Below are 15,743 nucleotides of genomic sequence, written 5' to 3' on the forward strand. Positions count from 1 at the left end.
TCTCTTTGTTCAAGAATGAAGGCTCATAGAAATTTAATGATAATACTATGAGTAAATACATCTGCAGGGCCTGTGGATGAGTGCCTCCTAAGATGTACGTCGTAAATAAAATTGTCGACCATTCTCTTTGCTACACAATACAATGTACTAAGTAATGGTGTAAAAAACATCTGTGTGGCATTTTCTAGGTTTCACTTCTGAACACAGTATATACAATAAGTAGCATGGAAGCCGGCCACAGTCTGCGACAGTGCTTGTTTATATCACAATGTTTATAATATAATACAACAACTGTGTTCAATGTACAGGGCTAAAACTCTTACATACTATAGATTCATACAATCCACTACACAAGAGACTAATTTCATTTGGTTCAGCTAATGGATGACTAACATAAGTTGCAAAAAGTAAACAGCCCTGTGAATGGTTAGGAGTTTCCTGAACACACACAAATCTCATGACAGAAAATTATTCAAAATGTGAATATATCCTTATGACTTTTTAATGAATAGGACATGCATATATTTGGTCACTAACTATGATACAGGTCAGCACACACATATATGTTAACCTTTGAGTGCTGTAAATTTTTTCCCATCAAAATTTTAGTAAAACCTTTTACCAATTTTTGTAAATTTTTCAGTTATTTTTTTGATAATTTTGGACCAAAAGGTTATTAAATTTAATTGGTTACAGATTCTTGGCACAAGTATGAAAAAAAAAATTGACAAGGGTATATTTTATAGAGTGGAAAAAAATTGACTTTGGTGCTCAAAGAAAGGCTGTCATTTCATCTGTATGTTGATTTCAAAATAAAATAGTTATATTATGATTGATTGAATAATCATGGAAATATAAAAGCTAACCAAAATATATTGTGAAGCAGGTTAGATATTCATGACCAATTTTTCTCATGATTGTTGACTCATTAAATAAAAGGTATGATTTAAATGTAATGTTGAAATATGTTTATAATGATGATATGAAATATTTTCCCAAGCAATGATGTTTACTTTTTTTGTCTTCAAAAAGCAATGATGTTTATAAAAGCCTAAACGTATGAACGGAGTGTATTATGGTATGCTGTACAGAATGCACAAAACCCACAAAGATCGAGATTTACCCAACACAAAAGACCTCAAGTTTGCTACAATGGAGGAACCACTGTAACTACAAAAACCATCTGAAACATCTACCACTTACTGCGACATGCTCCAGAACTGGGAACATAACTGGCGACGGTGTTTCAGCCAGCGAGAGTGACAAACCAGCACAGCTTCAAAAAGCGTGGAGTCGATACCGCTATCTCTGCCCTGGTTAACGTGGTGGATTGCACCGGCTAGCAAATTACAACAGATAAACGCTGCACTATACTTGTAAATTAAATTTAGAACCACTTAATAAAATATGATGTTTACTATGCTGACATGTTTGCCTCTGTCACACTGAGGCAGGTCCAACATAAATTATTGTTTCCTTTTTAGCATATTCTTAATAACTGACATTGGTAACAAGAGAGGCATTATCCCTGCTCTCATTTGCAATTCAAATCTTAGTTCAAGCTCTAGATACAATTTACCCTTTACAGAGTGCCATTTGTTATACTATAGTTTCCCATTACTCAGCTTTCAGGAACAAAAATAAGGTTAATCCTTTGAGTTGCTGTAATTGTTCCCAACAAAATTTTACTGCAACATTTTTTCAAATTTTTATGATTTTTTCTGTAATTTTTTTGATGATTTTGGACCAAATGGACAATCAAAATTTCCTTGGCTAAAGTTTGTTATCAAAATTTTGACAAAAATCTGAAAAATATCGACTGGAGTATATTTTCTAAAGGAGGCAAAAATTGACTTTGGCGCTCCAAGGGTTAACAACCCTATCTGCTGTAAAACTAGACCTGTCCGAGTTTTTGCAGACCAATGATTGTATTGGATATCCTTGTATTGGTGACAAATTGGCTTGAAAAACTAACATGGCTTGAAATATTATTACAGTTATGATTTTCTTGTTTGAGTTTAGATTCACAATATCTCATACCTCTATTTCCTTACAGTATTTTTGCTACAGTTTGTGGAAACATTTTAAATGATTCGATAACCCCAGCAACATTTCTGATGTTCCCTAATCTGATATACAGTACCAATGGAGAACCCAGGTAAAATGTAAAATGACTGGGCAACCTTGGTAACATTTACATGCTTACGACCCTCAATAAAATCACTGGCTTATATCTTGATACGTCCAGAGATCAAAGAAGCAACTTCTTAGATTTACTCCATAACTATGACAAACAAAATAATCCTCCTTTGTCTGTATCAGTGTTGACAGACACATTACCTTATATACTCTATTATCACCCTTCAATGGGCAGAATAGAAAAAATGGCATTTTATCACACGTAACACTGCATTGAACGTTGAAGTCAGAACAAAGGCAAGCGGGCAATTCACGGTAGATTCAACCTCTTAAATTTACACACACATGTATACATATACTGATCACATCAAAACACAATAAATGATTTGTTTGCTGGGGAGTTACCTTTGCTATCCTATGGTATCAGAATAAATACAATATGCTGAGCAGTAAATTCTTGGCCTATTACATGGTATTTTAAATTTGTAATCTTGTGTGTGTCATCTTGGGTTAATAAAGAGCAGCCATGTTTCTGACGGTAAAATCAGTTTTACATTTCAGACAGCTTCACATGATATATTGCACTGAACCGATAAAAATAAATTAACATTGATACAATATTAAATATGCTGGCACATTGCCACACTAGATATGCATGCACATGTACATATTGAAACCGCATTTGATGGGAGTGCACAATAGATGAATGCAAGCCTAGCTGTATACATCTGATGAAAGCACAGCAAATGCAAACGTAACAATGATCTTGTCTGTAAAAGCCCAATAAGAGAAGTTACATCCAAGCCTTGAATTCAATCATGATATGAATGAGTGAAAACATGTAAGGGTCCTTCTTTATGTTACAGCTCGTTTCTAAGCTTTTTCCCCCCAATCCTTTGTCAATCAGTCACGCAAATACAGCAGGTTTCTTTATCCCGGGAGACAATGCTGTGGAGTGGGAAATATATTTGAACCAATGCCAGGGGGACGCCAGTACACACACAATAATTATGTCTCGGAATCAGTGATTATCGGTGGAAAACATGTAAAAGCACAAGGAAAACTGTCTGGGCAGAGTGATCTATAGCTTGTTCTTTACAGAGCCTACCTGAAATTGTCTGTGGAATCATTGCAGGCAGTTATTAACAGCACTATACTGATGATAACATATTGTTTTCTATAAATTATATTCCATATCTAGAGCAAGGCTGTATGTTACCTGATGTTGTGTCTGTATGTGTACCTTGGAATATATTTTGACGTAAATTTTTGAAAGCTGTCCATCTTAGGTCCACGCAATGTGCACATGTGTATCATGTACATTAATTTTATAACAGGATGTATGGAAACAGACATCCTGACCTTTTCCCTACAGTACTTTGTCCTATTCTCGATATTTGTTCAATTGGTGTGTTCAGACCTATGTACAGACAAACTGAGGCAACAGAGTACATGTATACGCAATACAACTAGATTTTGTTGGTATTAAATATCTGTTGATGGTAGTCACAGCTGTAAATCAATGGATTCTTGAAATGTAAAGGGATTATGCACAACTAACTCAATAAATTACACCTGTCTAAACTATTAACTGTGCTAAACTATTAACACTGTTCCATTGTTTGAATGCAGAATGCAAATGGCTCCTTCATATCATTTGACCTTATACTTTGATCAGAACCCTATATTTTACACTTCAGCAAGGCCAAGCTATGAAGTACTAGTCTAAACTAATCAGTTCAATCACCAAGTGTCTTGATTTAGATCTCTATGATGGCAATGAGTGTAACTTTTCCTGTGAATATCAACACCATGATGGTATTTAGCACGATAAATTCTCTTTTGTTCAATCCAAACTTCCGATGGCAACCATCAAGCTCAACACTGAAATTTGGACTTTTTGGCTCATGTACATAACAATGTAGGAATTCATGGAGATGAACAGCCAGTCATCAAGGCATTTTGGAAAGTTGCCTACCTGGGCAAAATCAGACTCTCACTGATAATACAGATTACTTAGTATGTTTGGCATTCCGTACAGCAAGCATACCTTTCCTCTGATCTTAGCATAGCACAAATCAGAAATTATTTCCAGCTGTCCACTGGGCATGTAACTATTAAATTACACCTGATCTATCCTGCCGAATATTTACCTGCCAAAGGCATGCAAGGGAGAGTTATTTTCATTTCTGTTACTGACAAGTAGATTACACATACACATGTACATCTCAACACAGGGTTGACAGGGCACCATTATACCAACTTTGGATAGCACAGTAGTTCTAAGTACTTTACATCAATATATGAACTAGGACATTACAATATTACAAAAGTGGCTAACATACAGTGATACAGAGATGCGTGTAAACTGTGTGAGGTATTTTACAATAAATATATCTTGAGAATTGTTACTCATGAGGAAAAATTTGATGTTTTTTTCTTTTGACTGAATCAAGAAGTCTACATGTATGTTTATAATCTGGGTTTGGAATTGATTTATTTTCTAAGATGATATCCTCATAGTTTTTATCACGAGAAATGATCACCAACTTCCCCAAATGCCACAATGGCTCAATTCTGCAGCACAGACATGCATGCATATGAACATGATGGAGAGATACAATACAAGATCTGGTACCCATAGATGTGGCTAATATTACATGCATAGCGGGGTTTTCCACCACCCTGAGACTAAACATTTGCCGAGGGCTGTACGCTTGCGTGAGGGTAGTACAGCTGGACCAATCAGCATGCCCCACTTGTTAATCACAACAAAGAACTATGTTGTATCACTTATAGCCCTGTGGAGGATTTTCATCTAAGTCACAATGCCAATAACTACATGTAGATAATTTACCACTATAGTATAAAAATCACTTTGATTTTCAGTTCAATGGTTGCATTTGCATTTATGTTGTCAGAATTAACAAAATTTCACAAAATCTTTTCCCAGTCAATGTGTATGAGGATGGGTTTGGCTTGCCACTCACAATGTCTGAAATTACTCTACCTTCATGGCATGTATCACAAATTACTGATTCAAGTGACATCACAGTAAACCTTAACATGCCTTGATTCAAATCAAACTTGACTCATTGATTATTGTTACACTACAACTGACAGTATGTCTTACTTCAGATAAAACCTATTCATTTGAAACTAAATTGCGTAGAGGGCATTGTATGCAGACATGCATCCACGGCCAAACGACTGATTGAAGAACCTAACAAACTGTGAATTACCACTGCATCAGGGCTATGAATAATTAATTAACATATGCGCATGACAAGTGAAAATCATTCATTTGACCAACCCCCCACCCCCCTAAATGTAAGTGCGGAAGTACAAAATCCCTATGACTTAATTACAATTTTAAGTTCCCCAAACATGATGATAGATTATGAATATATCTTGTTGAAGGTTTAAACTGCTTGGAGCTGTTTAAATAAACAAAATATGAAATATGATTGATGAGTATCAGAAATCTACATTGTTTCGATGACATGACTGTGATATGAAATTTGTTCAAATTTGGGTACATGAAATAGAGCTACACATAAACATGTAAATCTCATCCAACCCTCTAAACCCTCACCCCCATCCCCTAACAAAATGAAATGTTTCATTTAGCTGAGCATGTGTTACCCTCGGATAATCATCCTCATTTATTAAGTTGGGAAACTGAAATATCACAGAACACCGGAGGCATACAGATCCATATGTTATCGATGTGACTAAGACAGGATGTCTTTACGGTGAATTTAAACTATGTCTTTCTTTCTCCATCTGTTAGTGTTAAATACATGTACATATAGTTTAGATAGTGTACATCCTGTCACAATACAGTGTGCAGTTTAATATATGAAACCCAAAGCTGTGAACTATTAAGACAAGTGTTTTTACTTTTACTGTTTACAACATACCCAGTCTCTGTATTGTTCACACATTATTTCTGATGAATATCCACTACTCGGTAGATCTGTTACTATGTACATGTACATGTTTTTGCAATATATCATGATTCAATTAAGCAGTGAAGCACACCCAGCGACGGTATACCACGAGATTTTGACCAGTTCATGACTATCTAGCGAGTGCATATATGAAGTGAACTGACCAAAACCGAGTGGTATACCATCACTGGGTGTGATTTATTGTTATTATATCATAACAGCACATTGAAATTCTGGCATGGTATGACAAAAGAGGAATTTTGCTCCTTCCGAGAGCTTGCGCATGTACCAGCAGTGGGATAACATGAATATACCACGATTCTTTTCACGTCTTGACCAATCAGATTGCTGTATTTGCACCATCGATATACTGGTATGATATAATTAATATATCTTTACACACCATATTTCTCAACCTGTGAAATCTGTTACTTTGTATATGTATCTACAATATTTCATGATACAATGTATCAAATCTTCACACACCACACCATATTTCTCAATCTTCCTTGCAGACACACTGTAGCAAAAGTGAACAAAGCTGGATTTTGTCTCCATTATATAATACATGATACATGTATCTTTTCCAGATACAAGTATTTGTGCATCAGTGTAGTATATTGGGGCAAAATGCATAGCATAAATTTCTACACATTTACAATAATACATTATGCATTTGTATACTATCATGTTAAAATTCACCAGCAATCTGTATCCATCTATAATATATCAAGTATTTTTGTATAACCATGTACAATATACCTTTTATTGTATATGTCAAAGGTTAATTCATCAATTTTATCACAGTGAGTATGTATAAATATTACCATATTTCATCGGATATTACATGTAATTGGATATGTGATGAGAATGCTACACAAAAATACTTCCTTTGTGAAATACACACGATAATGACATTTCTGCTTTGTTGATTGAGGAACTGTAGTTGCTTGGGTACAAAGAGTATGCAGTGTGACCTGTGCAAAGATGGCAAACAGTGAGTTTTCAATATACTGTACATGTGTCCCCATCAAATATACACTTTGCCTTTAAATAGCAATCTATTAACCAAGGAAGTATGCTGACCTTATCTTGCTTTTTGCAGTTTGTATATTACAAACCTGAATACAACATGTACAGCAAGGGGAACTAACAAGGATGGCTGACTGCTGTCACGATGCACATGTGCAGGGGTCATAGGTCAAATTATATCATCATTGAATGCGGACATTCTTTTGAAATAGTTATTTGCAACCATAATCTATTTTGGCCATCAGTACACCTGTCTAAGGTACACAATAAATATATACACTATTTTGCACATTGGCTTAGGATTCAGTTGTTAGCTTTGTGTCACATGAGAGATTATTTTGTAAGACACTATTTCTGGCTGTGTTTGGTTTATATCCATTGGATGGTGATAACTGAAATGGGAAGAAAATAAAATGAGAAAACAAAAACAGACTTGTACATTTACAGAGATGGAAGACTAAGTTACAGAGCTTAGGTTCATAAATCTAACGCCCTCTTTCACCTGTCAACTTTGTGCAAAACTTTAACAAGTATAAACAGGGCCATAAATTAGGCTTCAATGCATTTTCAGCTGTATAATATCTACTTCATTGAATTTAAGTAGTAGCTAGTACCTTCAAACACGTTCATTGAAAGCTTTCACTATTGTTTTGGGTGTTTTCTTTTTCAAATTGGGAAGTTGGGCAGTGTTTACAGAATAGAATTGTGGCCTATCTGACTGGCTAACAGAGTTTCCTGCAGAGGCAAAACATTTGAGCCAGTATGCAGCTCAAAACTAAAACGTTGTAAACTTTTGCTACACACTTGGTACACGGAAATTTTAATAGTATATTGGCTTTCATAATAAAGAATAAAAATAAGCGAGTCTAAATGAAAAGTTACGATGAGAAAAACTACCTAAAATTTACCAATACTTACAATACAGAATGGGCACTAACCCAGAGTTTACTCTCAAAGGAACATTAAATTTTGATTTGGACAAGAATAAGAATGTGAAAGTTTCATCACATTAGAAGTAGCCCAAAATAGAACTGTGAAAATTTGAGCCTCTGGAAACGTCTCCAAAGAATATTCTACTGTAAACAGTACCTTGTACATGTACTTTACCCTTCTGTACATTCATTATGTAGATAACAGGTATTTTCAACTTGAATGGTAACTTGGATTAGAAATCATGGAAGGTCATTTTTACAATGTTCCTGACAGCTTTGATAACATCCATTTTAACCAATCCAATTTCAACAGCAGGTAGTCAAACCAACTGGTTTCTCCCAGAATAAGTTCCAATCCACACAGGGCAAATATTGGTGAGAGGATCATGTTGTCAAATTGTCGTGCAATTGAACTAGTTTATGTACAAAGGTTGATCAGTTTGTTTTTGAGGTCAAGCTGATTTTACAACCTGTCCTTCTCAGTTAACCCTTTGAGCGCCAAAGTCAATTTATGTCGCCCTACAAAATATACCCAGTCAACTTTTTTAAGATTTTTGCCAAATTTTAATAAAAAACTGTAGCTAATGAAATATATGTCAATTTTGTTCAAAATTATCAAAACGTTGCCGGAAAATTCATAAAAAAGGGAAAGTGTTCCACAAAAATTTTGGTTGGGAAAAATTACGGCTCTCAAAGGGTTAACAAGCCCCATGGTACATGTAGTCACTGAATTTCTACAACATTTGAAAAAGTGCATTTGAACAAATCTCCTTCTGCCTTTCCTCTTTTTGTTTCGTTGAATTTTTTGATGTGTCGTTCATCAACCACAGATGACTAGAAATGCCAACTCTATGATGGAATTGAATAATGGAGTACATCATTTGCAGAGGGTTTTTGCCCTTCAGGGTACTGTATATACCATAAGTATATCAAGATGACAATTGTCAGGGGAGAAAGAATCCTTACAAGTTAGATATTACTGGATGAATTATGAATAAATGCTATCCAAATTTCTTGGGAGAATCTAATCACTTTTCTCAAAAAATATCAAATTCTGAATCGATAAACAGCAATCTGAAGTGTTGAAAAAAACCAATTGATATAGGTTTTAAAAGAGGTTTGACAATGTGATTTGATAAATTGCAATTCTTTAGTTGTTAAGCAAGGCTTTATCATGACGACATGGTTGCTTTGGGTTGGCTTGATAACATTTCGGATCACTGCTTCTATCAGTTGACCAAATACACATGTATACCAATGATCACTGCTTCTATCAGTCTACCAACTATACATGTATACCAAAACACTGATAAACCATTACTAAATAGGTATCTATTTTGTAGGCAAGCTTTTCAATTCAATTCAGTTCAAATTCTTTATACCGTCTGTCCATAAATACAGAAATTTCCATTACCGCTCATCAAATATACACCAAACCATAAAGTTATTACCAGATTATCACACCTGATTTACAATCTAAGAGTTAAAAATTGACACATCTGTATACAAATTAAATAGGCTGACCTAAAACCAAGCTGTGCAAAATAGACAATTGCTAAAAACAAGGGTACAGTATGTTCCACAAAAAAGATTTTTGACAACTTTTTACTGTTTCAGACAGGTATAGAAAGCATACATATATCATCCTTAGCTATGAAAAAATAGAATGAGTTGATAAGACTTAAATACCTGGTATTACACTCATATATGAATGACGATATCTAGCATATGGTTTCTTGATTCAAAACGTTGTGTATGGGGCAAATATTGTTGAATATAATTGTATAAACTGTTGTTGTCTATTTGAAACGGTATCATCATTTCAAACAACAAAACATGTACAATATAGGTAACCTTCTATCTTGTTTCTTTTGGACAATTATATGCACCAACCATTCATCTACTCACCGTACAGCTAAAGATTTTGTCCCATACAATGGCCAAGGTACATGTGTACAGTCGGCTGATTTACATTCTTACAATATTTTGGGAATGAACGTGGATTAATGAAGATGAAATTCAAATTTTGGACTGATAAAGTCACAGACAGGGGAACAGACTTGTACTGTACTAGATACAAAACAGTGTACTAAACATATGTATACATGTATTCACTGAAAACTCACCAATTCAAATTCAAATTCTCAGCTCTCAGTCAACAAGCTTCAGGCGGCACCTACTTACAGAAACAGTAGGCTACACTTCACTATCCTCACTCCTGATTTCTTGTTGTCTGGTTCAAGGATGACTGCCTGGGGAGTGACAAAAACGATAAACAGATGTCAGCAAAAAGTCAATGAGTACAAGAGTACTGAGGAATGATGCCATTATAAGATATAATCTCAACATGGAAAAGTAACTTTTTTGAATTATGTACCAAACCAATGTGTGTGTGTGTGTGTGTGTGTGTGTGTGTATATATATATATATATATATATATATATATATATATATATATATATATATATATATATATATATATATATATATATATATATATATAAATATATATATATATATATATTACAATGCACATATACATAAGACTATATATAAGTATATATTATATAAGAATATAAGGTTTACATATACATGTGTATATGAGGTATATAATATATATATATATATATATATATATATATATATATATATATATATTATATATATATATATATATATATATATATATATATATATATATATATATACCCCTGTATGTAGTATATGTATAAGGCTGAGAAAAACAAAATTGTGCTGTTCCCATAACCCGACCTAACCTATTTTTTTACCTGCTGATCGTAAACTTTTTAAAGCTACATAAACACAGAAGTACAACAAAGAAAGAAAAAAACCATAAAATCACACATTCAGTACCTGGCATTTGATTTTTGCTTGAATTAGCATGTCTTTTACGGTTTTATTCCTTATATATGTATGATACATTTTTCTGGAAATGTTGTGGCCAGCGTTGATCGCCCTGAATCCCTGAAAAATGGGATAAAAACATTTTGGGAAAAAAAATCCCTGCCGACCTACCTACCCTGTTTTTGAAAACCATGTTATAGGAACAGCAAAATTTATTTTTTTGGCCTAAGGCAAAAGTTCAGTGCGTAAAAACAGTGCTCACGGTCACTATGAATATACCACTCTGCTAGGATTTACAAATGCCAACGTCAAAAATGCAGTCATGGCATTAAACAAGCAACACCAAAGTAAAACGAACCACAAAAAGACCAAATTCATCCAATCTTGCTCTTCAGTCAGACCAGTGACAACTTGTATATGAACATAATGGAATATGCTCACTTTATTCCAAATAGTATATGAATTGCCAGGATAGGTACAGTAAACCCTTGCTAAGTCCGTAAACGTAGCAACAATGTAACACACTTATCATGGATTGAAACAAATCGACTTGAAATAGGCTGAAAATAAGTTTACAGCCAATCACACTCTCTTCACTAAATCCATAGTACATACATGCAAAATCAGTCTAAACATAAAACGAGATTATGACTTATCATTAGGGCCGTTCACATTAGCCAAAAAGACTAGGCCCTTGTCCTAGCCAGGTTCGTGGCCGGCCAAAAAAACAGGTGTGAACGGTTCTGGCCGGCCACTGTCCGGACAATTTCTGTCCCAGTCGAGAGGGGTGGTTTGTGGCCGAACCCAGGTCTCTGGCCGAGCAGTAAACAGCGTATGTGAACGCGTTTTGTCCGACTCAGGTCCCAGTTGACGCCCTCTGTAGTTGACATGCAGTGTAGTCTTTAACCTATTCGACGAGTCAGTATCATATTAGACATGGCGAGTCGAGTCAAATGGGCTACTGAAGAAATCAAGTGTCTTTTAGGCATTTGGATCGAATCGCCTACAATATCATCTCACTGTTTGTCAGAGCATGGGTTTAATCGTAGCCCAGATCAATGCAAACGTAAGATGAAACATTTGAAGTCCGAATTCAAAAACGTTTCTAATAATAATAGGACAAGCGATCGGGGAATCCTGTATGTTTTACGAAGAACTTAGCCAGATTATGGGCAGCAGACCTGCAGTAAATCCCGCTGCAGGCTCGGTTGTAGCGCTGCGTACGATGCTGTGTGTTCCGCTACAGCTAATCGCCCCGCTCACCACATGCTGTGTGTTCCGCTACAGCTAATCACCCCGCTCACCACAGCCACAGTCCCTCTATCCGCGGGGATAGGGACTGTGCCACAGCCCTGCAAAGACCCGTACGTAGAGGGTCGGTACGCGGTGACTTCAAATCCATTTTGGGACTTGACGTAAAAAGCCAAATTACTGCCGAAATTCAGCGTTCTTGGGCCCAAGTCGTATCCCAGCCTACCTCAGCTACTCGATCGCTTCCAAAAATGCCAGTCTTTTATTCACTTCTCGTAAATAACCGTCGATGTCGGCAACTCTCTCGCTAGCCCTGCGTACCATGCTGTGTGCTAGCTGTAGCGGCCAACACACAGCATCGTACGCAGGGCTAGCTCGGTTGTGGACAGTTGCAGTTTAGGCGAAGAATTGCAAGGTATTACTATTAGGCATGGCTTTCCGTCAACTCGAGGTAAGGCAACGACTACCGTGAACATTATTTTTCTTCGAGATTTGTTAGTTTATGTACGTATAATAGACTATGATATATATTTTTTCTATTAGTTACATGTAGTGGTTAATAGCGTCCTACAACCTTTTTGGGGGGCTACCACCATGCACCATAATCAGCGGGAAACAACAGTCAACAGGAAGTACACCAGGCTGAGTTCCCAGGTGTCTGTCCATTCACACTTTATTGTTTTGCTTTTCTGAGCGCATATCGTCTTTGGTCCATAACTATTCTCTCCTCTGACTTTCTCAGCCATGAACATGTAGTTTGGTTGATGAAATAAAATTGAAATGTTTTCATTTTTGTTTGAGTAATTATATTCTATACTAGGACACCACAAGAAACAGTTGTTGGAGGCAGAGTCATTTCATCAAACTTTATTTTTCCTTTCATCTTTTCAGGTGAGGTAACACAAAGGAACAGTACAAATGATTCAAGTACTGAATCAGAAAGCTTAGAAAAAAGAACTGAAATCAAGCTACAAAATGATCTAGGCTATAGGACAGCGTTGAACGTAATGTGAACGCGGACAAAAGATTAGCTTATCTTCTCACATTCTGCCGGATTAGTTCTGGCCGGCCCTGGGCCTAGATGTGAACCCCATTATTATGGAGACTACTACCTTCCCAGTGTGGATAAGTACAGCAAAACAAGTCAGGCATTGAAGGAAAGCTATTTGGCTATAGGGAGTCAACTGTTTTCCCGCCAAGTTCCATAAAAGGAGAATCTTAGTACTTTGCATGCAGATACAGATGCCTCTACGCAAGCAATTAAGGTCTCTAGTCAAACACTGTACACTGTGCTTGTGTAGAGTTCTGCCTCTGGCCTTGGTTGTCAATCATCATAAATAGGTTGAGGGGGCCGTTCGTGCTTTGGGGTCACAAACAGAACACTGACATCTGTGTACAGCTGACAGTGATATCAGTGCTGTATGGGCCAGTTCTCTCCATGTTCTCTCATGCCTTGTTTGCCAATAAAGTTGATAGTACTTGACAAGGACATGCATATCATACAGTTGGCTGTACACGTCAATTCTAAGAAAGGGACAATATCCTCTTGGAAGCATTGCACTAGGTGTAATTTGTGAAGTTGACAAATTGATTTATTTTGATACTGACAAAAAAGGCAATATCCTTCAGGAGATGATGAACTTGTGGTAGCTAGCCCAATTTACAAATTGATTTGTTTAAGTCCATCTTAAGAAGGTCAGCAATCATGACTTTTCTTGAAGCTGGTTATAAAAAATACACATCTTTTCCAAGCTGATTATCTGTTATTCCATTCCTAACAAGGTATCTTTCAATCATATACGATGTTTAATAAATTGGAAACTTTTTTCATTTCTTTGGAATATCATAATTAAGATTTTTCTACAAAGTTGGATTATTTTACATTAAAGAAAATTGACAAACAAAAAAACTTTTGCTCTGACAAGCCACAAAAGAAATTTTAATCATTTCCTTTTGAAATCAAGAATAAAAGCCAGGGGTCACTATAAAGCAAAATTTGGTACTGATATATTACTGACACTTGTAATTCAAAATGGCTGAAAAACCCTATGTTAATTCTATGGGACTATGTTAACTCTATGGGAAAAGTAAGTTGTTTTACGTTCATAAAAATGAGCCGGCTAAAAAACGTTATTTACTTCATGAATATGTATGAGCTTCAAAATGAAGTCTCACAAATGATGGACCAAAAAAGTGCTGCATAAGTTAGAGAGTTTGAATAATCGTCCCCAAGGCATGTTCTACCACAATGATCATGACATGCAGGGCTGAATGAGCATTCTCTATTTTAAAGGTACATTCATGATTTGATTATTTATTGTATTCAGTTTTATTTTCCAGGAAGTCACAGCAAACAGCAGTGCCCAACCAGTTCTACTGATGCAAAACATTACACATATATCACACACAAACGACAGAACATTCTTTGAAAGTGTTCTATCTGGGGGTAATGGTTTCACGTAATCTGCCAAAGACACGCTGGCACAGCAAGAAAGGACAAATAACTGACGTGTCACTGAATGACCAGATTAGCATGAATTGCCAAACTGATACAAAGCTGTCTCTTAGGGTCCTACATACACTGACATATAAACACAGTGTCTGATGCATTGGTAACTCCCTGACCCCTGTTCACAGCCAGGGAGTAAAGATGTATACAAATGTCATATGCATTGAGGTCAATTTGTGACTCCTGCAAATCCCAACACTGCCTCCAGGTGATACAGTACATTTTAATTACCCACATGCTAAAAGAGTGCAAAGCATTCCTATCAGGACCGAAATGTTTGATGCCCCAGGGGTTTCAAGGTTGTGTTTGAGCAAATAGAACTCAGGTGGTTGTTTTCATCGTTTCCTAATTCTAATTTAGTAAAACCCACATAGTTATTACACATATAGATACAGAATTCATGATCAGTCGCAAACCATTCAAGTCTTGTTCCAAATTCAATTATCTGAATGAAGCATATATACCTGAAGACAGAGCGACCTTATAATTAATACGTACATCAGACCTAGGTTAAAGTCATCCCATCCAAAAGATGTGTTTGAACCAAAGAAGGATGAAAAATCTTTGAACCATCCTTGTTTTAAAATAAGCACATTGGCTTTCTTTTTTCTCGTCCTTTCTAAATAAATGTACAATGTTGTATTTCTAGTATAGATTGAATACAAGGTGTTTGGATTGATACATATTATTCTGGAATACATGATGTTTCAATAATCCAGACCTGTTGTACAAACTTTCTGCTAGATTAAACACTTGTACACTGTATAGGTGTGTAGGTATTCTGATATTGTGTTTATGACAGACTACAAAAGCAAATTTCAATGCACTGTTGCCAACGTCCTGCTTGAAATAACACATGGCTACATTGTGTCCAAGTTTGCTTCCAACTGTCAACAATGTTTATAAGTTGCTTTAGCACTTAACAATTGCATATCAGATGGTAATAGAAATAGCAAATTATGAAAAATTATGTTTGCTCTGCCAGATCCCAAAAGACATAAGAATAGATATGTTGAGATGAAAGATTTGCATACAGTGTATATCTCACCCCCGACAACCCCT

General features: G+C 35.8%; 1 protein-coding gene across 12 annotated transcripts in view; it reads right to left on the bottom strand.

The window, feature by feature from the left end:
- The window catches only part of LOC139129962 (protein polybromo-1-like), a 104,703-nt gene that overhangs the window by 56,813 nt on the left and 32,147 nt on the right, over positions 1 to 15,743 (bottom strand). For 8 of the 12 annotated variants that reach the window (XM_070695724.1, XM_070695688.1, XM_070695735.1 and 5 more), the window contains exon 2: positions 10,183 to 10,308. Coding sequence is in view for 2 of the 12 variants with exons in the window: in XM_070695679.1 (XP_070551780.1) it covers positions 1,204 to 1,230 (27 nt within the window). In the remaining 10 variants the exon portion in view is untranslated. Of the gene's footprint in view, positions 1 to 1,203; positions 1,443 to 10,182; positions 10,309 to 15,743 lie in introns of those variants that run through there. The other 4 variants (XM_070695751.1, XM_070695764.1, XM_070695679.1 and 1 more) reach the window with 3 other exon arrangements.

The sequence above is a fragment of the Ptychodera flava genome, chromosome 1, assembly GCF_041260155.1.
Source record: "Ptychodera flava strain L36383 chromosome 1, AS_Pfla_20210202, whole genome shotgun sequence".
In the NCBI taxonomy this organism is placed as follows: domain Eukaryota; kingdom Metazoa; phylum Hemichordata; class Enteropneusta; family Ptychoderidae; genus Ptychodera; species Ptychodera flava.